Raw genomic sequence first — 25,334 nt, 5'->3', positions numbered from 1 at the left:
ATGCCAGAATCTATCGACTTTTGAAAGATCATCGCTAATGCCTCCACAATCTCCACAGCCACCTCCTTCAGAACACAAGGGTGCATTCCATCTGGTCCAGGAGATTTATCTACCTTTAGCCTATTCAGCTTCCTGTGTACTTTCTCTGTCGTAATTGTGACTGCGCACACTTCTCTTCCCTGCCATCCTGAGCTTACACAGGCTAGACATACAAAAATAAGCATTTGGAAGACCAGCAATTTGGATTTGCCAGCTGCTGTGAGGCTGCAGGCTTCTACTGCCATGAAGAAACATGAATCACAGCTGCATTTCCAAATTCTGGGCTCTTCAAGTTACAATTGTTCACAGGAACAGAACCCTTGTGTAGCCTGGAGAGGACCTGGATATTGAAGCATCACTTGCAGCTTTATGGTATATTCTGAAAGAGCGGATAAAGCATGTGATTACATTGTATTGCTTATGATGAGCCAGAGGATTTCCTGTCCAATTGAAATTGTTAGAACACAATTGCAGTCAAACAGCAACCCAGATTATGGGTGTACCATTTTCAATTAAAGATGTGTGTTGGAAATGTTGCATTAGATACAGAGGCTTTAATTCTTCTGAATTTGGTGTGCCTTATGCAATCTGTACTTGCAGTGTCAAAGATGCAGGCACAAGGTACATATAAGATATTTGTAAAATACAGTTTGTTACGTACCGCGTAACTGGGTTGCCAAACCAGCAGAAATGGAATGCTCGTTGAGGTCTGTGATTACTAGGAACTAATAAAATTTCATTAAAGAAATAAGTAATACAGCACACTAATCACAAGGATATAAATGTAACAGGTTAGCAATGATAATACACACATATACACAGAAATAGGGTAATAGGAATCAACCAAGCTCTATCGCAGTCTAGGGGTAAAATGATCAGTCTTAAGTGAAGCAGAGTTCAGTTCAGTTTAGTGCAGTTCAAAGTAATCGCTGTTGTTATACCGTTGGGGGGGAGAGAGGGGGAGAGAGGGGGAGAGAGGGGGGAGAGAGGGGGGAGAGAGGGGGGAGAGGGGGGAGAGGGGGGGAGGGGGGAGAGAGGGGGAGAGAGGGGGGAGAGGGGGGGGAGAGGGGGGGAGAGAGGGGGAGAGAGGGGGGGAGAGAGGGGGGAGAGAGGGGGGGGAGAGGGGGGGAGGGGGGGGAGAGAGGGGGGGGAGAGAGGGGGGAGAGAGGGGGAGATACAGTTGGTTTTGGGCAGACCTTTTGATGTCTTCTGATCCCACTGTGGTCACCGACTGTGACCCCTCCTTTCCGGATACGATCGTTCTTCCGCGGTGAACCCGGCACCCAGGCAAGGGCGGACACACACCCCAGGTTCCCACCGATTGTACCTTTACACCCTGTGAGCCTCTGACTGATTCCCGTGAACCGGTCCTCCAAACTTCCGCCAACTTGTGGGGGCACACTGCTCTTTCCAGGGTCTCGTGGCAAGTCCTGCCTTAGCAAACCTGCTCCTTTTATCCCCCTGCTGGGCTATCGCCTGTCCATCAGATTTCAAACAGTTCAGGTTCAAAGCAAACGGTCTGTCAATATCTGAATTGTGTTTCTTTCTCGTTAATCTCTCTCTTCTCTCTTATTAGCATTTTGAATGTTTCTCCATTGTCTTCCGTTATCTCTCTCATTAAGATCATCCGTCCGGTAGCTCTGCTTGGCGTCACACATGACAAGTTGCAGAAAAAAAACATGGTCCAAGACCCCGAGCCCATGAATGTTGCAGCAGTCTGCAGTTGATCACAATACAGCTTGTCTTCTGCCAAGTGAACACTCAAGGGCAGCACCACCTCCAGCTCGGAAGCTGCACCACATGCCACTGGTGGAGCACACCGACTCTTGACACTCTCTCCTGGGCAGCTGTAAAAAGGTGAAAATGCAGCTAGTCCTCGCTCCAACAGAGGCCACACAGCTCCCTTGCCATCGCCAATAAATCAGTGAATCGGACTTGGAGCATTTCACATTAATAAGGTCCAACATGGTCTTGCAATGACAAGAAAAGTGACCAAGATAAATCACTCAGTTCGACTGCACACCACCTTTCTGTCACAGGCAACAACATGATCTACACCAAGTCCAGCTCCTTCAGCTGATGAACAATCAGCAACTCACTGATGGGGTAGACCTGTAGTACTTTAAATCCTTAATATCCAGCATGGTTTTGAGATCATAAAAAATGTTTAAAAAGAACAATAACATCTTTTGCTGACTCCATAGAAGCTGTTTCAATTGAATGCTCCACCATCTTACTGGAATATTGATATCCGAAATGCAGCACCTCACAGTCAGCCAAGTTGAAATCCATTTGCCATTCCTCAGCCCATCTCTCTAAATGATCAAGATCTTTTTGGGATTCATTATAATCTGCTTCACAATGAACAAGACCCAAATTTCGTATCATCAGCAAAATTGGTAATCGTGCCATATACATTCACATCCAAATTATTTACATAATTAAATAAGACTAGCGCTCCACTAGTCACAGACCTCTAGTCAGAAAATCAACTTTCAATTATCACTATTTCCTATTGACTCAATTCTGAATCCCACGCAACCTAGTCATCCAACTCAGCTTCCCGTGCAGGACCTTGTTAAAAGCCCTACTCAGGCTCATACAGATAACATCCAGTGCCCTATCTTCATTCAGAACACAAATTGCTGGAGGAACTCAGCAAGTCAGACAGCAAGTATGGAAACCAGCTGACATCTCAGGCCAAGATCCTTTATCGGGGCTGGAAAGGAAGGGGCAGAAGCCAGAAACCCCTTAGGCACCTCTTTAAAAAAACTCATGAGAATAATCAGATATGACCTCCCACCATCAAGATCATGTTAACCATTCTTTATCAGGCCATGTCTATCCAACTGATGGCAGACCTCATTCCTCAGAATCCCCTCAGTAATTTCCTTACAACTGAAGTCAGGCTCATGGGCCTCTAGTTCCTTGGGCTTTCTTTGCTAGTCTTTTTGATCAATGGAACAGCATTAGCCACTCTCCAGTCTTTTGAACTTTAGCTGTGGCTATTGATAAAGCAAATAACTATACAATGGCATCTGTAATTTCCCTGAACTCCCATAAGACCTGTGGGAGTGGGAGAGGTGCACTTGGGCCCTAGGGATTTGTCCACCTTAATGAACTTCAAGGCTTCAAATACCTCCTTCCTTGTAATATGCATATGTTCCAAGACACTTTCACTTATCAGCCTCAATTCTTCAGCATCCATGGTATTCTCCTTAGTAAATAACAAGAAGAAATAAACATAAAAAATTTTGGCCATCTCTTGCATCTCCACACTTAAGCAGTCCTGATGGTATTTATTACACTCAGACCTTACATAACACTGGTTCAATAATAGTTATTCAATTCTTTATTAATTTTTTTTTTAATGACAAAAATTCATTCTAAACAACACTTGAAACTTTTCAAGAGTGGCTGCCATTACAGTAAACATTTGATCAGCTTTGCATACGCTCTGAGCCACTCGCATATGAATGCTCTGCCTCCCCCACGTGTGTAAACATTCTTGCTCCCTTGCCAAATTATTCCATTTGCTTCACCAATAATAATGTCTGGAAAACAGCCTGCAACCTCCAGTGAGGGTACATTCAAGATGTCTAGGGAAAGTATTAGCATGGATGTGAAACTGCAAGTGATACAGCGTTTGGAAGCCGGTGAGTTAGGTTGATGTTGGTGCCTCTCTGCAATTGGGTATGTCAACGATCAAAACAATTATAAAACAAAATGCTGACAAGATAAAAGCTTCTGCAATGATGACCTCAAAGTTATCAATGAAGGTGACTCGTTCAGGGAGCCATTTACTTGGGAAAAAAAATGGAAAATAGACTAAATATAAAGGTGGATGGCCAAAAAATTGAACATGCCCCTAAGCCAACTGATAATAATGGAAAAGGAAAGAAGCATCTTCAATCATATTCAACAGCAAGATATGTTGGTAACATACACAGCCAGCAAAGGTTGGTTTGAGGGATCTAAACAGAGCAGTAGCCTTCATAGCATACATATCTCTGGTGAAGCCACTAGTGCAGACAGCAAGAACTTCAATAACGAAGAGCTTAGAGATTTGGCAGAGCAACACATCCTGGGTCAATCTGAGGACACGGATGGAGAAGAGATGACACCAGCAAGAAACTTCACCACAAAATTCCTCTGCACTAGCATCACCACAGTCACACAAATCATGGACAAGTTCATCAATAATGCAAAAGTTGCTGGTGAACGCAGCAGACCAGGCAGCATCTCTAGGAAGAGGTACAGTCGATGTTTCAGGCCGAGACCCTTCGTCAGGACTAACTGAAAGACCTAGTAAGAGATTTGAAAGTGGGGGGGAGGGGGAGATCCGAAATGATAGAAGACAGGAGGGGGAGGGATGGAGCCAAGAGCTGGACAGTTGATTGGCAAAAGGGATACGAGGCTGGAGAAGGGAGAGGATCATGGGACGGGAGGTCTAGGAAGAAAGAAAAGGGAGAGGGGGGGGAAACCAGAGTATGGGCAAGGGGTATAGTGAGAGGGACAGAGGGAGAAAAAGCATGTGTGTATATAAATAAATAACAGTACGAGGAGGAAGTGAGGCATTAACGGAAGTTTGAGAAGTCAATGTTCATGCCATCAGGTTAGAGGCTACCCAGACAGAATATAAGGTGGTGTTCCTCCAACCTGAGTGTGGCTTCATCTTTACAGTAGAGGAGGCCGTGGATAGACATATCAAAATGGGAAAGGGACAATTTCATGCAAAAAAGCAGACATGATTTCCTGCTACCAAGAACTGCTTCATGGGAAGAAACTTAAGAAAAGGCAGTCAAATCAATGCCTACTTGAAGAAACCACCAGAGTTTGAGGAGCCACATCCTGGTCCCTCCTCTAAGATATAGCCACCACCCGCTTCCCTCTGCTGCTGCTACGATGTGTTGCTGAGCCAATGATGTACAGGTTAGGTGTTTGTTACTCCATGAATTACTGTGTATACATAAAATATCATATATCTCTGGTTTAATTTTTTTAAAATCTGACACACGTCCATTTACGTAATGTTATAATGACCCCGCGTAACACTGATTTACATAGCGCTCCACCTCCAAGGAACACATCCTCAGCGGTAAAGTGAGTTCTGCGTAGTCTCTTCTAGTAACTCTTTTACTGTTAACATGATTTAAGAATCTCTTGGAATCATTAACCCTGCCTGTCACATCCTCTTTTTGCCCTCCTGATCCCCACATAAACTTTTTTTATATTCAAGGGGTTCATCTGTATCCAGCTATCTAAAAGCGATATACACTTCCTTTTATTTCCTGCCCAAGGCCTCAAAATCTTTCATCAGCCAGGGTTCAGTGAACTTAGTCTATCCACTATTCACCCTAACAGGAACATAAAGACCTTGGACTCTTGATATGATCCTTTTAAAAGCCTCCCACTTACCAACTGTTCCTCTGCTTTTAAAGGGTTATGTAGTCTTCCCTAGCTAGATCCAGCCTAATGCTCTCAAAGTTGGCCCTGCCCCAGTTGAGGACTTTAACCTGTGCACATGTTCCATCTTTCTTGGCAACCATTTTAAAACTAAGCACCTCAGCACCTCGAAGAGTGGAGAAAAAGTGGTGCAGCAGCAAGCAGAACCGGCCCAAGCTTCACCTCTGGTTCTGACATCCTGTCTTTTCAATCCATCCAGCCTGGCATTTAAATTGTCTAAACATTGGGTCATTCCTCGCACTGGGTCCTGGACCCTGCCACCACGTTTTGGCCTGTACCCGACCTTTGCATATCGGCCTGGCCCTTAAATCGTTCCAACCTCACTCTCAACTTAGATGGATGGGCTCTGAATCTACCTCTCCTTTATTGGCTCGCTCTGACTCCATCTCAAACATGCTTTGACCTCAGTCCGACTCGTCTCCATCTCAAACATGTCTCGACTTTGCCTCGCACCTGCGCACTTCAATCCTCGACTCACCCTCACCTACCACTTCCTTGTTTGCATTGATAATTTACCATAACTTTGCATCAGGACTTCAGAACTGGCACCACTCACACCAATTTCTACTTTGACTGTATAGCAGTGGAAACCGCGAGTAGTTTCAATTTCTTGGGAGTATACATCTTGCACAACTCTTCATTGTCAAAGAATACATCCCACACCATCAGGAAAGCTTACCAATGCCTCTACCTTCAGAGAAGGCTTAAGAGAGCTGGAGAATGCACATCAATACACACATCCTTCTACAGATGCACAGTTCAGAGAATTCCAACATGCTGCATCAATGCATGGTATAGAAACAACACTGCAGCGGACAGGAAGGCTCTATAATGGGCAGTCAAAATTGCCCAATGCATCACCAGCACACCTACCATTAAGGATGTACATACAGAAAGGGCCAGGAAAAGGGACAGTAACATCATGAAGTATCCCACCCACCCTGTTCATGGACTCTTTGTCCTACTCCCATCATGGAGGCGGCTAGGTAGCATCCATGCCAGGACCACCAGACTCAAAGTTACTTTCTCCAGGCAGTAAGGCTGATCAGTACACCCACCCTCCACACCTCTTAACACCACTACTTCTTCATTTCCTGTCAGTTATGTACTGATACTGAGTCTAGCATCACTTTATGGACATACAATCAGTGTATGTAAGCTATATATTTATGTTTTGTTCTTTATCTTACTGTGTTTTTGTGCTGCATTCGATCAGGAGTAACAATTATTTCTTTCTCCTTTGTACTTGTGTATTGGAAATGATATTAAACAAACTTGAATTCCAAATACAGCTCTTTCCTGAAGTTCCCCTATATAATGCCAAATATTTCTCTATATATGGACAACATAACACTTAAAAATTGAAAACTATCTTGAAAATCTAATTCCTAAAACACACAGTAAAAGGTCTGTCCTTTTCAATCCCCTTCTCTCTACCACACTACAAACATCCCACACTACACTTCTGGCTAGCTAGTTAAATTCAGTTCAGCTCATTTGATAAAGTGCACAAACACAAGTTTCCATCTGCCAATTGGTATAGCATCACTTAACCATAAGGTTTTCCTTTATAAAGTAGATCCTTAAAACTTAAAGTAATCCTCTATAAATTATCACCAAAGCACACTGTTGTCAAACATTTTATTTAATAACTTTTACAGGAACAAATTCAGGAATTTGATCAATAAAACACAAAACAAATTAAGAATATCACTCCGTGGCATTACTCCAGTAAAAGAAATTCTACTATTAATATAATGTGAAAATCTTAAATTGAACATGCCATTTGCAAAAAAACTCTTTTCTATGCAGAGTGATCCATTACTAGGTTTCACATTCTGTTTTATATTTTTATTCTAGTATTGTTTATGTTCTTGTGCATACACACAAAGTTAGAGCTGAACACCAAATGGCTTTGTCTTTCTTTAACAGATTCAATAATTAAACGTTTTTATTGCTGAAATCCTGATGGTGAGTGGGATGGAAAATTCAGCCATGCTGCAACAGCACCTCTCCCTCTCCCAAACTGAGCTGCAAGGGGGTAATCCATCAAATTGGATGCCAAAGCACTGTTTTTACCTACATTGTAAAAGAAGAGAATCTTTTTGAATCCTAATGCTCATAAAAATATCAAAATTACTTCCCAACAAATTATTGGGAAATGCATGTTATCATTATGGAATTAATTTTCACTGCCATACCCTTTATTGAGTCAGTACTAGTAGTAGTGAATAGCTGCCTGTAGTTAATGGAAGGGTAAGCTCAAATGCAAAATTACATGGGTTTGCTGCCGAGGACTTATTCTGCTGGCACTAGGACATAGCACACTTGGGTTACCTATAGTACAGTGAAGCAGTTCTACCTCCAATACAACCCTGATGTGTTGATAGGGAGTAAACACAAATACTTAGCTTTGCTCTAGTTACCAGAATTTAAACAGGCATTGAAAAATAATTAAAGAATAAAAATATTAAAAGTTAGCTAAAAACAAAACAAAATAACTTTAGTATTTTAAATAAGTTGCAGATCCCACACTATTCTAGAGCTAACACTTTTCAGTGATTAATGGCCACGATGTACTGAAATTTTCTTTTTCCAAAAAATGAACCGGGTAGAAGTTCTAATCAAATGGAAATATGTATATTTTGTTGAAGTATGCAGTAGGTTTTGTAAGACAATGATGCATGATAAATGAGAACATTTCAAAATAAATAATTTCACTTACCACTGGAAATGCGTTCAGAAGGTGAGTGAAAACAATGTCTGGTCAAATTCTCTGTGGCTTTTGCTTGCTTTTAACAAAATCAGAAAGTTATTTGCAACTATGACTTTTGCTTTATTAAACAAAATCAGTTAAAACTTCCTTCCAGGTTGTTTATGATCTTTACCCCCTCCTAAATTATTCTCTCTTCAAGAGAGAAAATCCAGTGACCATCTCATAAACGTTTGATCCTAAGATCATATTCACAGCAGTAGAACTAGGCTATTTCACTGATTGAGTCAGCTTCACTAGTCAATCATGGCTGATCCAATATTCCCTTTCTTCCCATTCTCCAGCCTTCTTCCCTTTAACTATCAACCTTTTCTTTAAATATACGCAGTAACTTGGCTTCCAAAGTTGTCTGTGGCAATGAACTGCCAACACTCACTACCTTCTGTCTAAAGAAATTCCTCCTCATTTTTGTTCTAAAGGGATGTTCAAACACACACAAAATGCTGAAGATGCTGGAGGAACTCGGCAGGCCAGGCAGCATATACGGAAAAGAATACAGTTAGCGTTTCAGGCAGAGACTCTTCAGCAGGACTAGACAGAAAAACGATGAGTTGAGTTAAAACGTGGCAGAGAAGGGGAAGAACTACAAGGCAATAGGTGAAACTGGGAAGGAGGGAGTGGTGAAGTAAAGAGCTGGGAAGTTGTTTGGTTAAAGAGATACAAGACTGGAGAAGGGCAGAAGGCCATGGAAGAAAGAGAAGGGGAGAGGCACCAGAGGGAGGTGATGAGAGGAATAAAGAGATAAGGTGAGAGGGGAATGGGAATGGGGAATGGTGAAGGGGGGGTTGCGGGAGCTAGGAAGTCACCAGAAGTTTGAGAAATAGATACTCATGCCATCAGGTTTGGAACTACCCAGGCGGAATATAAAGTGCCGCTCCTCAAACCAGTAGAAGGTTGTGAACTGACATGTCAGAATGGGAATGGGAAGTGGAATTGAAATGGGTGGTCACTGGGAGATCCCACTTTTCCTGGTGGACAAAGTGCAGGTATTTGGCAGTCTCCCAATGTGCGTCGGGTCTCACCAATATGCAGGAGGCTACACTGGGAGCACCAGATAGAGTAAATAGAAGTGGCAAATGAAATACAATGTTGGGAAGTGTATGGTTATGCACTTTGGCAGAAGAAATAAACAGGCAGACTATTATTTAGATGGGGAGAGAATTCAAAGTTCTGAGATGCAACGGGACTTGGGAGTCCTCGTACAGGATACCCTCAAGGTTAACCTCCAGGTTGAGTCGGTAGTGAAGAAGGCGAATGCAATGTTGGCATTCATTCCTAGAGGAATAGAGTGTAGGAGCAGGGATGTGATGTTGAGGCTCTATAAGGCGCTGGTGAGACCTCACTTGGAGTACTGTGGGCAGTTTTGGGCTCCTTATTTAAGAAAGGATGCGCTGACGTTGGAGAGGGTACAGAGAAGATTCACTAGAATGATTCCGGGAATGAGAGGGTTAACATATGAGGAACGTTTGTCCGCTCTTGGATTGTATTCCTTGGAGTTTAGAAGAATGAGGGGAGACCTCATAGAAACATTTCGAATGTTGAAAGGCATGGACAGAGTGGATGTGGCAAAGCTGTTTCCCATGATGGGGGAGTCTAGTACGAGAGGGCATGACTTAAGGATTGAAGGGTGCCCATTCAGAACAGAAACGCGAAGAAATTTTTCTAGCCAGTGAATCTATGGAATTTGTTGCCACAGGTGGCAGTGCAGGCCAAGTCATTGGGTGTATTTAAGGCAGAGATTGATAAGTATCTGAGTAGCCAGGGCATCAAAGATTATGCTGAGAAGGCGGGGGAGTGGGACTAAATGGGCGAATGGATCAGCTCCTGATAAAATAGCGGAGCAGACTCAATGGGCCGAATGGCTGACTTCTGCTCCTTTGTCATATGGTTTTATGGTCTAAATAGAACAAAGAACATATAAATCTACAGCACATTCCAGGCCCTTCAGCCCACAATGTTACGCCGACCATATAATCTACTCTAGAAACTGCCTAGAATTTCCCTCCAGAGTCACCTATTTTTCTAAGCTCCATGTACCTATCTAAGAGTCTCTTAAAAGACCCAGCTGTGTCCACCTCTACAGCTGTCTCTGCCAGTGCATTCTAGGCACCCACCATTAACTGTGTGAAAAACTTACCACTGACATCCCCTCTGTACCTACTTCCAAACACCTTAAAACAATGCCTTCTTGTTAGCCATTTCAGCCCAGGGAAAAAGCCTTTGGCTATCCACTCGATTGTAATGCCTCTCATCATCTTATACACTCCAATCAGGTCACCTCTTCTCCTCTGTCATTCCAAGGAAAAAAGGCCAAGTCACTCAACCCATTCTCATAAGGCATGCTCTCCAATCCAGACAACATCCTCGTAAAGCTCCTCTGCACGCTCTCTACAATATCCACATCCTTCCTGTATTAAGGTGACTAGACTGAACACAGTACTCCACAGTCTAACTCTTATACAGCTGCAACATTACCTCATGGCTCTTGAACTCAATACCACAGCTGATGAAGGCCATCACACTATACGCCTTAACAACACTGTCAACCTGCACAGCAGTTTTGAGTATCCTATGGACACGGACCCCAAGATTTTGCTGGTCCTCCACACTGCCAACAGTCTGACCATTAATATTATATTGTCTTCAAATTTGACCTAACCGAAATGAACCACTTCACACTTACCTGGGTTGAACTCCACCTGCCAATTCTCAACCTAGTTCTGCATCCTATCAATGTCCCGCTGTAACCTTTGACAACCCTCCAGACTATCCGGAACACCGCCAACTTTTGTGTCATCAGCAAATTTACTAACCCACCCTCTACTCCTTATCCAGATCATTTATAAAAATCACAAAGAAAAGGGGTCCTAGAACAGATCCCTGCGGACCACCACTGGTCACCGTCCTCCATGCAGAATGCAAACCATCTACAAACACCCTTTGCCTTCCACGGGCAAGCCAATTCTGGATCCACAAAGCAGAGTCTCCTTGGATCCTATGTGTCCTTACTTTCTGAATGAGCTTTGCATGGGGAACCTTATCAAATGCTTTACTGAAATCCACATACACTACATCCACTGCTCTGCCTTCATCAATGTGTTTTGTTACATCCTCAAAGAATTCAATCAGGCTCAAAGGGCATGAGCTGCCCTTGACGAAACCATGCTGACTATCCCTAATCAGGTGATGTCTCTCCAAATGCTCATAAATCCTGTCCCTCAGGATCTTCTCCAACAACTTGCCCAGATGAAGCGTCGCCTCACCTAGAAGGACTGTCTGGGGCCCTGAATGGTAGTGAGGGAGGTGGTGTAGAGACAGGTGTAGCACCCACTCCACTTGCAAGGATAAGTGCCAGGAGGGAGATCAATGGGGAGGACCGAATGGACAAGGGAGTCGCATAGGGAGAGATCCCTGCAGAAAGCATGCTGGGGGAGGAGGGAAAGATGTGCCTGGTGGGGGGATCCCATTGGAAATGGCAGAAGTTACGGAGAATTATGTATTGGGTATGGAGGCTGGTGGAGTGGTAGGTGAGGACAAGAGGAACTCAATCCCTAGTGTGGCAGCAGGAGGTCTGAGTGAGGGCAGACCTGTGTGAAACGGAAGTGGATCAGGGCAACACTAATGGTGGAGGAAGGGAAGCCTCCTTCTTTGAAGGAGGAGGACATCTCTTTAGTTCTGGGATGAAAAGCCTCATCCTGAGTGTAGAAGCGGCAGAGATGGAGGAATTGAGAGCATTTTTACGAGAACAGGGTGGGAAGAGGTAGCTGTGAGAGTCAGTGGGTTTATAAAAGACATCAGTAGAGATCCAGAGATAGAGACAGAAAGATTGAGAAAGGGGAGGGAGGTGTCGCAAATGGACCAGGTAAATTTGAGCGCAGAGTGGAAGCTAGAGGCAAAGTTGATGGTGTTGAGTTTCACATGGGTGTAGGAAGCAGCACGAATGCAGTCATCGATGTAGCGCCCACCCCTCTTCTCTCACTACCATTCAGGACCCCAAACGGTCCTTCCAGGTGAGGTGACACTTCACCTGTGAGTCTGTTGGGGGGTCACCTACTGTATCTGGTGCTTCCGGAGCAGCATCCAGTATACTGTTGAGCTCCAACGCATACTGGGAGATCATTTTGCCAAACACCTACGCTCTGTCCGAACAAGTTGGAACTCCCAGTAGCTACCCATTTTAATTCCACTTCCCATTCTCATATGTCAGTCTATGGCCACCTCTACTGTTATGATGAGGCCACACTCAGGTTGGAGAAGCACCTAATACTCCGTCTGGGTAGTGTCCAACCTGATGGAATGAACATCAATTTCTCGAACTCCAGGTGATGCTCCAACCCCCTTCTTCACCATTCCCCATTCCCCTCACTTACCTTACCTTCTTACTTGCCCATCACCTCCCTCTGGTGCTCCTCCTCCTTTTCTCCATGTCCTTCTGTCCTCTCCTCTTACATTCCCTTCTCCAGCCCTGTATCTTTCACCAATCAACTTCCCAGCTCTTTAATTCACCCCTCCCTCCCAGTTTCACTTATCACCTCATGTTTCTTCCTCCCCTCCCCCTACTTTCTTACTCTAACTCATCTTCCCCCCCCCGCCCCCCACCAGTCCTGCTGAAGGGTCTTGGCCCAAAATGTCAACTGTACTCTTTTCCATTACTCTGGCCTGCTAAGTTCCTCCAGTATTTTGTGTGTGTTGCTTGTACTTCCAACATCTGCAAATTTTCTCGTTTCCAAAGGAATATTGTTTTATTCTGAGGCTGTGCCTTCAGATCCTATTCTCCCAGTGCTGGAAACATCATCTTCATGTCCACTCTATCCAGACCTTTCAATATTTGCAACACACACAAAATGCTGGAGAAACTCAGCAGGCCAGACAGCTTGTGTTCAATATTTGGTAGGTTTTAATGAGATTCTCCCTCATTCTTCTAAAATCCAGCTAGTACAAGCACAGAACCATCAAACTCTCTTCATACATAATCTAGGATCATTCTTGTGAACCTCCTTTGGAACCTCTCCAATGCCAGCACATTCTTCCTCAGACATGGGCCTTTAAATAGTTCAAAATATTCCAAGCTTAGAATGACCAATGCCTTATAAAGCCTCAGCATTACAGCCTTGCTTTTACATTCCAGTCTTCTCAAAATGAAAGCTAACATTGTATTTGTTTTCCTCACTGAGTTAACCTGAGAGTTAATATTTAGGGATTCATGCACTAGGACTACCAAGTCCCTTTGCAACTGCAATTTATGAGTTTTCTGCCTATTTTGAAAACTCTTTACTCTTTCTACCAAAATGCATGACCATTTACTTCCCAAGGCTGTATGCCAACTACCACTTCTTTGCCTATTCTCCCAACCTATTCAAGTCCTTCTGCAGAATACCTGCTCTTCCACCTACCTTCATATCAACCACAGACTTAGTCACAAATCCATCCAGATCACTAACATGTAACATGCTAAGTGGCAGACCCAACACTGACCCCCATGGAACTTCACTAATCACCAGCAGCCAACTAGAAAAGATTGCCTTTATTCCCACTCTGCCTTCTGCCTGTCAGCCAATCTTTTATACTTGCTAGTACCTTTCCTCTAATACCACAGGTTCCTATTTTGTTCAGCAGCATCATGTGCAGCACCTTGACAGAGGCCTTCAGAAAATCCAAGAGAATAACATCCTCTGATTTTCTGTCTATCCTGCTTGTTATGTCCTCAAAGAATTCCAACAGATTTGTCAGGAAAGATTTTCACTCGAGGAAACAATGCTGATTTTGGCCTAATTTATCACGTGCTTCCAAGTACCCTGACACCTCATCCTTAGTAATAGACTAAAATTGCTTTAAAGATCACTACTAATGACTCCACAATTTCTTCAGCTACCTCTTTCAGACCCTGGGGTGTAGTGCATCTACCTTCAGACCTTTCAGTTTTCCAAGTAGTTTTTCCTTAGTAATAGTGGCTACACCCACTTCTGCCCACAACTCTCTCAAATTTCTGGCATGTTGCTGGTGTCTTCCATAGTGAACACTGGCATAAAGTATGTACTCAGTTCATTTGCCAGTCTCCAGTGTCGCTTTCCAGCAGTTTGATATTCACTCCTGCCTTTCATACTCACCTGAAGAAAACTTTTGGTATCCTCTTTTATATTATTGGCTAGCTATCTTCAATTTTTTCTTCCCTTATAGCTTTCTTATTGCCTGTTTTTAGTCTTTCAATCCAAAAGTTTCCTGCGTATTTTTAAAAACTGTATGCTCTTTCTTTTGCTTTTATGCTGTCATTGACTTCTGTCATTAGCCATGATTGCTTCATCCTCCCTTAAGAGTGCTGCTTCTTCGTTGGGATGAAATTATCCTGTGGCTTCTTAATTACTCCCAGAAACTCCTGCCATTGCTGCTCTATTGTCATCCCCGCCACAATATCATTCCAATCAACTCTGGCCAGCTCCTCTCCCATGTCTTCCTAGTTAGCTTTACTCAACTGTAATACTGATACATCCAACTTTAGCTTATTTCGCTCAAACTGTAGGATGAATTCTATCATATTATGATCATTGCTTCCTCAGGGTTCCTTTACCTTAAGTCCCTCTATCAAATCTGGTTTATTGCACAACATCAAATCCAGATTTGCCTTTTCCCTCGTGGACTCAACCATAAGCTGCTCTAAAAAGCTGCCTTATAGGTTCTCTACAAATTCCTTCACTTGGGATCAAGTGCCAAACTGATTTTCCCAATCTACCTGTATATTGAAATACCCTATTACTATAGTAAAATTGTCCTTCTGAAATGCCTTTTCCATCTCGAGTTGTAATTTATACACTACATCCTGGCTAGCATTTGGAGACCTGTAAATAACTCCCATAAGTGAGATTTTACCCTTGTAATTCATAATGATCCTACATCTTCTGATCTTATGCCATTACTTGCTAAGGATTTAATTTCATTTTTTAAACAGAACCATCCCATCCCCTCTGCCCACCTAACCGTTTTTTCAACAGCATGTGTATCTTGGATGTTTAACTCTCAGTTGTGATCTTCTCTCAACCACAACTCTGTTAAGCCTTCAATGTTGCACCTGTTAATTTCTAACTGTGTTGTAAGCCCATCTACTTTGCATTGTATGCTGTGTAATTTAAAATAACACATTTAAACCTGTATTTGCCACGACTTTTCAAATTTGTGTGTATTTTACTTGAAGTTAAACTCTTAATCCTTTTTAAAGTTTGTCTTTTTTCATTCTGGAGACTTCAATAACTTCTCCTAAGCTCTCCTTTCTTGATACTTTATCAGGGAAAGGGAGCTTAGGAAAAGTTATTGAAATCTAACATACTTCTCTAATCTATGGAAACCCCCAACTTTGTTTACTGCAATAAGTAAAAAATTCAAGTGCAGAGATTGGAAATCTGAAATGAAAACAGAAAATGCTAGTTAAAACTCAATCCTTGAATAATCTTAATCAGAAAAGTTAACTGTTTCTCCTTCTACAGATCCTACTTGGCCTGTATTTTACCAGCATTTCTGTTTTCTGCCATTATAACACTATTAGATGATTCCTGGCAATCTGCTCAAGATGGATTTATTAAGTTTGTTTCAACTGACAACTATGGAGATATATGAAATTCCACATGACTGTACCCTCTAGCAAACAATCCTATCCAAACATATCTGCTTGCTCAATCCAGAGGACAGGCTGATTTGACAGAATTGACAGCCTTGTTTGTCAGCATTAATATAAAGGATCTATTTTATCTGATGGGATTGGAGTAATTGCTTAATAGGTTTAATGATTTTTTAAAAGTTTTAATTTGTAGTTCTACTAATCATCATCCAGATTGATTTCTTTTAGCTATTAATTATAGAAGGAACTTCTTGATAATGTAATTATATATATTTCTTTCATCATGCAAAAGCAAATGCAGATTTTATACCAGAAAAATGCTGAATCTCAGAAGCGAGTATTTTAGAAAACAACTCAGGCAAGTTAGGTAGAGACTACAAGTTAATGCCAATAACAGAAACCATTATAGTTGAAATGGTAGCAAATAATTGCACACTATGGATATATATCAATATATATATATCACTATATCAACACATCTTTCGTTCTAAAGCACCAATCTTGAAAATATGACTGTTGGTCAGCTGCATGCTAAGTAGTTACCTACTAACCCCAGGTTAAGATTCCAAGTAGAATATCTAACATTCAAAAGTCTTCACTAATGGAAAAGACTTCTCATTTTAAAATACAAACATTTACAATTCTCTATAATTCACATGCATCTGTTACAGATTTGTTGGCAAAGTCATTTAAACATTCACTCTCAAAGAAGAAGAACAAATTTGATCAAATCCTTGATCACCCAAAAGGAAAATATAATGCTAAAGCCTATTACCTGGCTAAGATGGTCCAATACCAATACTTTAGGATTCAATATGGTGCCATAGGTGAACTCTCTTTTTGGAATGTGTGCTGCTGTTATCTCAAATTTATAAATGGAAGACAATGAATCACTGATGCAGTATCTGAAATAAACATCAAATCAAACTTCAGATTTCTACAATTTGTGGGCACTAACTTATGTTTACTGAAATAGATTATATAAGATGCTTAATTGGAAAATCATATTCCTATGCATTAATTAAAAAGGCTTCAATGCACTGTGGACAGAGCATAGGAAACAGTTTAACATAATGACACCACAGTGCAAATAGTTCACTGAAATTGGTTATTAAAGCATGTTGCTCTCACCTGCAACAATTGTCACAAGAAGGGTATATAAATGGAAAGCCTTTTGAAACAATTGCAATTATGTAATACAACAAAGAATGCTGGATTCCTTAACAGGTGTAACATTTCTAGACTTCATACTTCTGTGATTTTGAAAAACTGGACATGGAGTTACAAAGCACTACAGCACAGAAACAGGCTTTTCAGCCAATCTGGACTGTGCTGCACTATTATTCTGTCTAATATCATCAATCTGCATTTGGATAATAGCCCTCCATACCCATCCCATTCATGCACATACCCAAATTTCTCTTAAATATTGTATTCACCACTGCTGCTGGCAGCTCATTCCACATTCAAACCATCCTTTGAATGAAGTTCACTCTTAAATATTTCACCTTTCACTCTAACTTCTAGTTCTAGCGTCAACCAACCTTAGCAGAAAAAAAAATACACCACTGATAACTTCGTAATACCTCTATCAAATCACCCCTCATTCCCCTATGCTCCAAGGAATAAAGTCCTAACCTATTCAAACTTTCCTTGTAATTCGGGTCCTCAAGTCCAGGCAACATTGTTGTACATTTTCATACTGATATCTTTCCAGTAGGTAGGTGAGCAGGACTGCACACAATACTCCAAATTTATACATAACAACATCTTATACAACTCCAACATAACATCCCAACTCCTGCACTCAATACTTTGATTTATGAAGGTCAATATGCCAAAAGATTTCCTTATAACCCTATTTATCTATGACACTTCCAAAGAATTATGGATCTATAATCCCAGACCCCACTGTTCTTTCAGACAGACAGAGAGAGATACTTTATTGATCCCGAGGGAAATTGAGTTTTGTTACAGTTGCATCAACCAAGAATAGAGTATAACAATCCTCAGTTCCCTACTGTTCACTGTGTATGTCCTACCCACCCTGGTTTGTCCCCCAAAAGTGCAACACTTCACATTTTCCCATATGTGGCACTTGATATTATTGCTGTTCCCTGGGTATCATGATACACAGATAATGGACACGATTAGTAATTTGGTAGCTGGGTTATCATAGACAGTATAATATTTTAATAACAGAAACCAAGAAATAAAACCAAACAATTCCATTTCTACAGGACACGGAAATAAATATTGAACACATTTTCAGTAAGATATATTGCTATTGACTACCTTATCCACGTTCCAAAAGTACATTGAGCGATTTTACTGGAAAATATTAACTTACGCACATTTCTTGGTTGTTGCTAATGCACAATACACTATGTCACGCTCATCATGCCATTTACACCTTTAGAGGAAAGAAGATAAATATTTTTTGGAAAAGCAAGTTCTTTAGCATCATTTCCAGAATATTTTGTGTAACAATACTTCATACAGAATCCAATAATACGCTATAGGATCTTAAATAACTGTGTTCCAAAACACCTGTATTTCTATATCTAACAAATCAGTTGCAAGGTAGGTGCTGAAATTTTCCACATCACTAATTGTAGCATTAGAAATGATCTTTCAAAAATCATTGGACTTTGACATGGTGCCAGAGGACTGGAAAACTGCAAATGTCACTCCACTATTTAAGAAAGGAGGAAGACAGCAGAAAGGAAATTATAGACCAGTTAGCCTGACCTCAGTGGTTGGGAAGATGTTGGAGTCAATTGTTAAAGATGAGGAGATGGATTACTTGGTGACACAGGACAAGATAGGACAAAGTCAGCATGGTTTCCTTCAGGGAAAATCCTGCCTGACGAACCTGTTGGAATTCTTTGAGATTACAAGTAGGATAGTTAAAAGGGATGCAGTGGATGTTGTATATTTGGACTTTCAGAAGGCCTTTGACAAGGTGCCACATGTGAGGCTGCTTACCAAGTTAAGAGCCCACGGTATTACAGGAAAGTTACTAACATGGTTAGAGCATTGGCTGATTTGTAGGAGGCAGTAAGTGGAAATAAAAGGATCCTTTTCTAGTTGGCTGCCAGTGACTAGTGATGTTCCACAGCAGTCAGTGTTGGGACCACTTCTTTTTATGCTGTATATAAATGATTCAGATGATGGAACAGATGGCTTTGTTGCCAAGTTTGCACATGATACGAAGATTGGTGAAGGGGCAGATAGCGTTGAGGAAATAGGTAGGATGCAGAAGTACTTAAGACTGATTAGGAGAATGGGCAAGGAAGTGGCAAATGAAATACAATGTTGGAAAATGCATGGTCATGCACTTTGGTAGCAGAAATAGATGTGCAGACTATTTTCTAAACGGGGAGAAAATCCAAAAATCTGAGATGCAAAGGGACTTAGGAGTCCTTGTGCAGGACACCCGAAGGTTAACTTGCAGGTGGAGTCGGTGGTAAGGAAGGCAAATGCCATGTTAGCATTCATTTCAAGAGGTCTAGAATACAAGAGCAAGGATATGGTGCTGAGGTTTCATAAGGCACTGGTGAGAAGGCCTCACCTTGAGTATTTTGTACAGCTTTGGGGCCCTCATCTTAGAAAAGGTTTGCTGGCATTGGAGAGGGTCCAGAGGAGGTTCACTAGGATGATTCCCGGAATGAAAGGGTTATCATACGAGGAACGTTTGATGGCTCTGGATCTGTACTCACTGGAATTCAGAAGGATGAACCTTACAAATGTTGAAAGGCCTAGACAGTGTAGATGTGGTAAAGGTGTTTACTATGGTGGGAGATCGAGGGCAAGAGGGCACAGCCTCAGGATAGAGGGGCGCCCCTTCAAGATAAAGATGCGGAGAAATTTCTTTAGCCAAAAGGCAGCGAATTTGTGGAATTTGTTGCCACATACAGCTGTGGAGGCCAGGTCACTGGGTGTATTTAAGGCAGGGATTGATAGATTCTTGCTTGGACATGGCACCAAAGGTTACAGGGAAAAGGCCAGAAACTGGGGGTTGAGGAGAACAAAAAAAAGGATCAGCCATGATTGAATGGTGGAGCAGACTCGATGGGCCAGATGGCCTAATTCTGCTCCTATGTCTTATTGTCTAAATCAGGAAGGTGAGAACCACAAAATCACAACTAATCTAATTAGGATGCTCTAGCTCTTCCAATAAATGCAACTGTTTTATGTAAAGTAAGAGAGATTTTTCTTTGATGCGACACGTAAAATGGAAGATAATGTACATCCAATCACTGCACAGTAGCATTATGGCTGTTTATATGGAATACAGACCAGGACAAATGAACCAGCAAAATTCATTTAAATCTGACCTAGGAAATCCAATAACCTTCAAGGAAAGAAGCCTTTTCTTTTTATTTGTGTGGGTTGGCCTGTGCGACACCAAGCCATAATAAATGTTTGACTCTTAATTAAAGAGGAGGAGGAGAAGATGGCAGCGCAGCCTCTCCGGTGAATGATATCTGTAATCTGTCAAGTAGGGGACCGTGCACAATTCTGATTTGATGGAGACAGACGTGAGAGTACGGAGGAACATCTGGAGAAACTTCTGAAATGCCTGCTTCGCTGCCGCTGCTACTGTGTGGTAACCGGAGTCTCCGGAGCAGAAGGCCCCGAATCCTCAGCTTTGTTTGTTTCGGCGGCCAGGGATGGGTCAAAGGTGCTCAGCAGAGGATGGCACTCGGGAGGCTGTATCGGAGGGGCTGGTCGGAGGCTCGAAGTTTTCGGATGGACGGACTCTGTGTCGGCTGTGGTTGGCTGCTTCCAAGGCATCAGCAGTTGTTGGTGCCTTGAAGGTTTATGGCAGGGAGTTTCTCCCTTTTGCCGCCTGCTATCGGAGACTCGGGAGTCGATCGGGACTTGAGATTTTTTAAAATTGTGCCCATGGTCTGTTCTTTATCAAATTACGGTATTGTTTTGCACTGCTGTAACTATATGTAATTATGTGGTTCTGTCAGTGTTAGTTTTTGGTTTGTCCTGTTTTCTGTGCTATCACTCTAGAGGAACATTGTATCATTTCCTAATGCATGTATGCATTTCTAAATGACAATAAAAGAGGACTGAGTGTTCTCATAATCTAAAAAAAATGCCTGTTGAAATGGGTAAATTGATGACAATTTGAGATAGAAGTACCCAATTTCCTGAATGGATTTTTAAGTCTCAAAAGGTCTAGGAAAATTGCCAAGTCGACATTGAAATGTCAACTGTTTACTCTTTTTCCTCTTTTTCATAGATGCTGCCAGGCCTGCTGAGCAATTTGTGCGTGTTGCTTTAGATTTCCAGCATCTGCAGCTTTTCTTGTCTTTAGAAAAACTGAATGAATGGTTTTTAATTAATATTTGTTGGTTGGAATGAAGAGGTGCTGCTATCTTTGCTAGGCACATACTATAGCACACACCTATGAGCATGGAACTAACTAATCCAGCAGCACATTTAACAATATCAGTATCAAAGATACTGCAGCAAAAGATGCTGGAATGCAAGATGGCCCGCAAAGACCCAGAAAGAAAAGAAGAGATATGACAGCAAAGTGTACCACTGCCCTGGAAGAGAAGAGAACCTAGGTGAATAGTGAGAAAGGGACAAGAACACAGGGGTGGGGCATGGATTAGCTGAAATTAGAAAAAAAAAATCCACTTTGAATGATGGTGGCTGAATAAGAAAGCAACTTTAAAAAGTCCACTAATTTTATTGGTAATAGAGATTAATAACCCTGCATCAGAGCTGCCAATCTCCATGGAGTTACCAAGGCCAAATTAATTTCTGAAGCATGCTTTAAATAGTCTGGACAACTTCCTGAAAACACAAGACACTGAAATTGGAAATTTCCTCAAACCGAATAATCAGTCCAAGCATATGTGAAGCCTTATAATCATAGCTTCCTGCTTAGTTGTTGCTTCCTGACATATCTTTTATTGCCAAATTCTTCTTGAAGGCACTGATATTGCCTGTTTTCCGAGGCAGACTAGAATGCTAGCAATCAATGTTGAAATTTGACAGGAAGGAACCAACAGGACACGTATGCATGTTAAAGTGACCCAAACATTCCCTGCCCGCTTCACAATTTTAAATACTCAAATGACAGTTCAGTCTGGTCTTACTGATGAAAGTTTTTGTTTTGAAAATAGACTTATTGAAATCCCTACAACTCAGTAAATTGTACAGCTGAAGTCCACCATGCATTAGTTGGTACATCAAATTGAAGTGATGATTTTGCAACTTTGAAAAATGCTAGTGGTTTACAATAAAAAAACAAGCTCACTTAATTCTATTAATATGGTAATAACTACAACACAGTTCTACCAACATTAATGTTTTTTTTATGAAGCCAATGAGGTACTAAAGGACAACTAACAAGATGTAATATTAAGTGCAATCTTAAGCAATTAAATGTCTGAATAAGAACAAAGGAAGTTAGAATTTTTTTCACCCAGCCAACATTGTCACAGGCACAGGCCTTCCCACCACTGAGGACATGTTGAAAAGGCAGTACCTAAGGAAGGCAGCATCCATCGTTAAGGATGCTCACCATCCAGGATATGCCCTTGTCTCATTACTACTATCAGGGAAAAGACATCCAACATTTTAGAAAAGCTTCTTCTCCTCAGTCATCAGATTTCTGAACAATCCATGAAGACGACTTCACTATAACCCTATTACACAATTCATTTATTTATTTATTGTAGCTTAGGGCAACTTATTATGCCTACACCGTACCGCTGGTACAAAAGGACAGATTTCACATATGAAACAAGTGAAAATCTGCAGATGCTGGAAACCCAAACAACATACACAAAATGCTGGAGGAACTCAGCAGGCCAGGCAGCATCTATGGAGAAGAGTACAGTCGACATTTTGGGCCAGGACCCTTTGGCAGGACTGGAGAAAAAAAAAGCTGAGTAGATTTAAAAGGTGGGGGGAGGAAAGAGAGAAACACCAGGTGATAGATGAAACCTGGAGGAGGAGGGATGAAGTAAAGAGCTGGTAGGCTGATTAGTGAAAGAGACAGAAGCCATGGAAGAAAGAAAAGGGGAAGGAGCACCAGAAGGAGATCAAAGTCAAGTCAAATTTATTTATAAAGCACATTTAAAAACAACCCATGTTGACCAAGTAACACACACAAAAGTTGCTGGTGAACGCAGCAGGCCTGGCAGCATCTCTAGGAAGAGGTACAGTCGACGTTTCGGGCCGAGACCCTTCATCAGGACTAACTGAAAGAAGAGCTAGTAAGAGCTCTTAGTAGCTCTTCTTTCAGTTAGTCCTGACAAAGGGTCTCGGCCTGAAACGTCAACTGTACCTCTTCCTAGAGATGCTGCCTGGCCTGCTGCGTTCACCAGCAACTTTTATGTGTGTTGCCTGAAATTCCAGCATCTGCAGATTTCCTTGTGTTTCCATGTTGACCAAAGTGCTGTACAAACCACAACATGGTGATGGGCGGGCAAGGAGATAAGGTGAGAGGAATAGGGTGATGGGAAATGGTGAGGTGGGGGGCGGGGGGAGGAGAGGTGGAATTACCATATGTAATTTACTGGAGATTTCACAAGTGATGACAGTGACAATAAACCTGATTCTCACATCACCTAGGATAGCACACCTATGTGCAATTTATGTTTCACCAAATTAAGGGTAAATACAAAAAAAATGTGTGAAGACTGGTAACTAGGTTAATTGTGGCAATGCGTGAAGTTTAGCAATTTCACTTCACATTTTTCATTTTCATAAAATATTGAAGCAATTACATCTTGCAAATTTCATTCCATAGCTGACTTGTGAGTAGTTGTTGTTTATTGTTTGTGAGTAGTTTAATTTGTTTCTTACCCAGTACCTGGTTTTGCAAGTCATGCTTGCACAAGCCCAATATTAAGACAGTGGCATAGCACAATAATCACACAAAAGCAACATTCTTTAAGACAAAGATTAAGAGCTCTTTTTCTTAAAACTGACTTTTCCTCATTTTATGATTTCTTACATTAATTTAAAAGGACATTTTTTATGGACATACCTGGTATTCATGGCATAATCCCAAACTATAACATTCAGCATTCTTTCAACACTATCCTTTGAAGGCTTTTTTTTAAGCTTGTGCTCATGAAGTTTTATTATGAGTTCTTCTATCTCAAAAACATTCACTGGAATGCTGCTACCACCTGTTGTAAAAAGTATATAAAATAATAAAATTGACAACTAAACTTCGTGTCAAATTATTTTCATTGTGTGCAACAATCATGTTGGAGAGTAGCTATACATCATGATGAATTTCTGAACACACTGTCTTTTGCAATATCAACAAAATGACATGGAAGTCAACTCCTATCATTCACCCCAGTCCCACAGTTTGGCATATCTTTCTATGCAACTTTGCCTCATGACCACTTTACAGAAGAGGTCTCAATCATTCTTCCTTTAACTTATCATTCATTCTACCGCAGCATCAGGATTACATTTGTTTTCCCTTGCCATGAGTGCTAAATGAATATTCTTGCTTGTTTTCCATCACAGAATGGCAAGTTGATGGCCAGGTACACATTTAAAAAAAAATCAAAGGCTGCTAATATTTCTTTCCATGGAAACTGAATCTTTTTAAACAAAAGGAATGTTCCCCATTGCGTTCATTAAAGGAAGGTCAGGAAATATGGTTGGAATGCTGATACTCTGATATACAATTTCAAAATGCCACAAATTCCAGTTCTATGCCTTATGTTGCTTCAGAGGCATGATATCAATGAAAATGACAAATTTCAATGTAAATTTATTATCAAAGTAGAAATGTATATGTTACCATATACAACCCTGAAATTCACTGTCTTGTGGTCATACTCAATAAATCCATAGAATAATAACTGTAATGGAATCAATGAAAGACTGCACCAACTTGGGTATTCACCCAGTGTGCAAGACAACAAACTGCAAATACAAATAAAATGAAATAATATATAAACAATAAATATCAAAAACAGTGATTGAAACTGAGTACATAGGTTGTGGGAGCATTTCAATGATGGGGTAAGTGAAGTAGAGTTATTCTTTGTGGTTCAAGTGCTTGATGGTTGAGGAGTAATAACTGTTCCTCAGCCTGGTGGTGTGAGTTCTGAGGCTCCTGTACCTTCTTCCTGATGGCATCGGTAAGAAGAGAGCATGTCCAGGGTGGTAGGGTTCCCAAATGATGGATGCTGCTTGTCTGCAATAGCGTTTTGTGTAGATGTGCTCAATAGTGGGGAGAGTTTTACCCAAGCTGTTTCCATACCAGGCTGTGATGCAGCCAGTCAATATACTCTTCATTACACATCTATAGAAGTTTGTTAAAGTTTCAGATGTCATGCCAAATCTTTGAAACTCCTAAGGAAGCAGAAGTGCTGCCATGCTTCCTTCATAGTTTTATATTGCAATATTTATCCTCTATTCTTGGTTGGTGCAACTGTAACG

General features: G+C 41.4%; 1 protein-coding gene across 2 annotated transcripts in view; it reads right to left on the bottom strand.

Moving 5' to 3' along the window:
* Positions 1–7,142: 7,142 nt before the first annotated feature.
* Positions 7,143–25,334, bottom strand: part of LOC134347510 (protein maelstrom homolog) — a 61,740-nt gene continuing 43,548 nt past the window's right edge. For both annotated transcript variants that reach the window (XM_063049848.1, XM_063049847.1), the window contains exons 8-12: positions 23,914–24,058; positions 18,235–18,297; positions 16,660–16,789; positions 8,231–8,297; positions 7,143–7,584 (exon numbers count right to left, since the gene is read on the bottom strand). In XM_063049848.1, the coding sequence (XP_062905918.1) occupies positions 7,457–7,584; positions 8,231–8,297; positions 16,660–16,789; positions 18,235–18,297; positions 23,914–24,058 (533 nt within the window). In that variant the 3' untranslated portion in view covers positions 7,143–7,456. The remainder of the gene's footprint in view (positions 7,585–8,230; positions 8,298–16,659; positions 16,790–18,234; positions 18,298–23,913; positions 24,059–25,334) is intronic.

Source organism: Mobula hypostoma, chromosome 6 (genome assembly GCF_963921235.1).
Source record: "Mobula hypostoma chromosome 6, sMobHyp1.1, whole genome shotgun sequence".
NCBI classification, from domain to species: Eukaryota; Metazoa; Chordata; class Chondrichthyes; order Myliobatiformes; family Myliobatidae; genus Mobula; species Mobula hypostoma.
The sequence above is the reverse complement of the archived record's forward strand: the minus strand, read 5'-3'. Positions and strand labels throughout refer to the sequence as shown.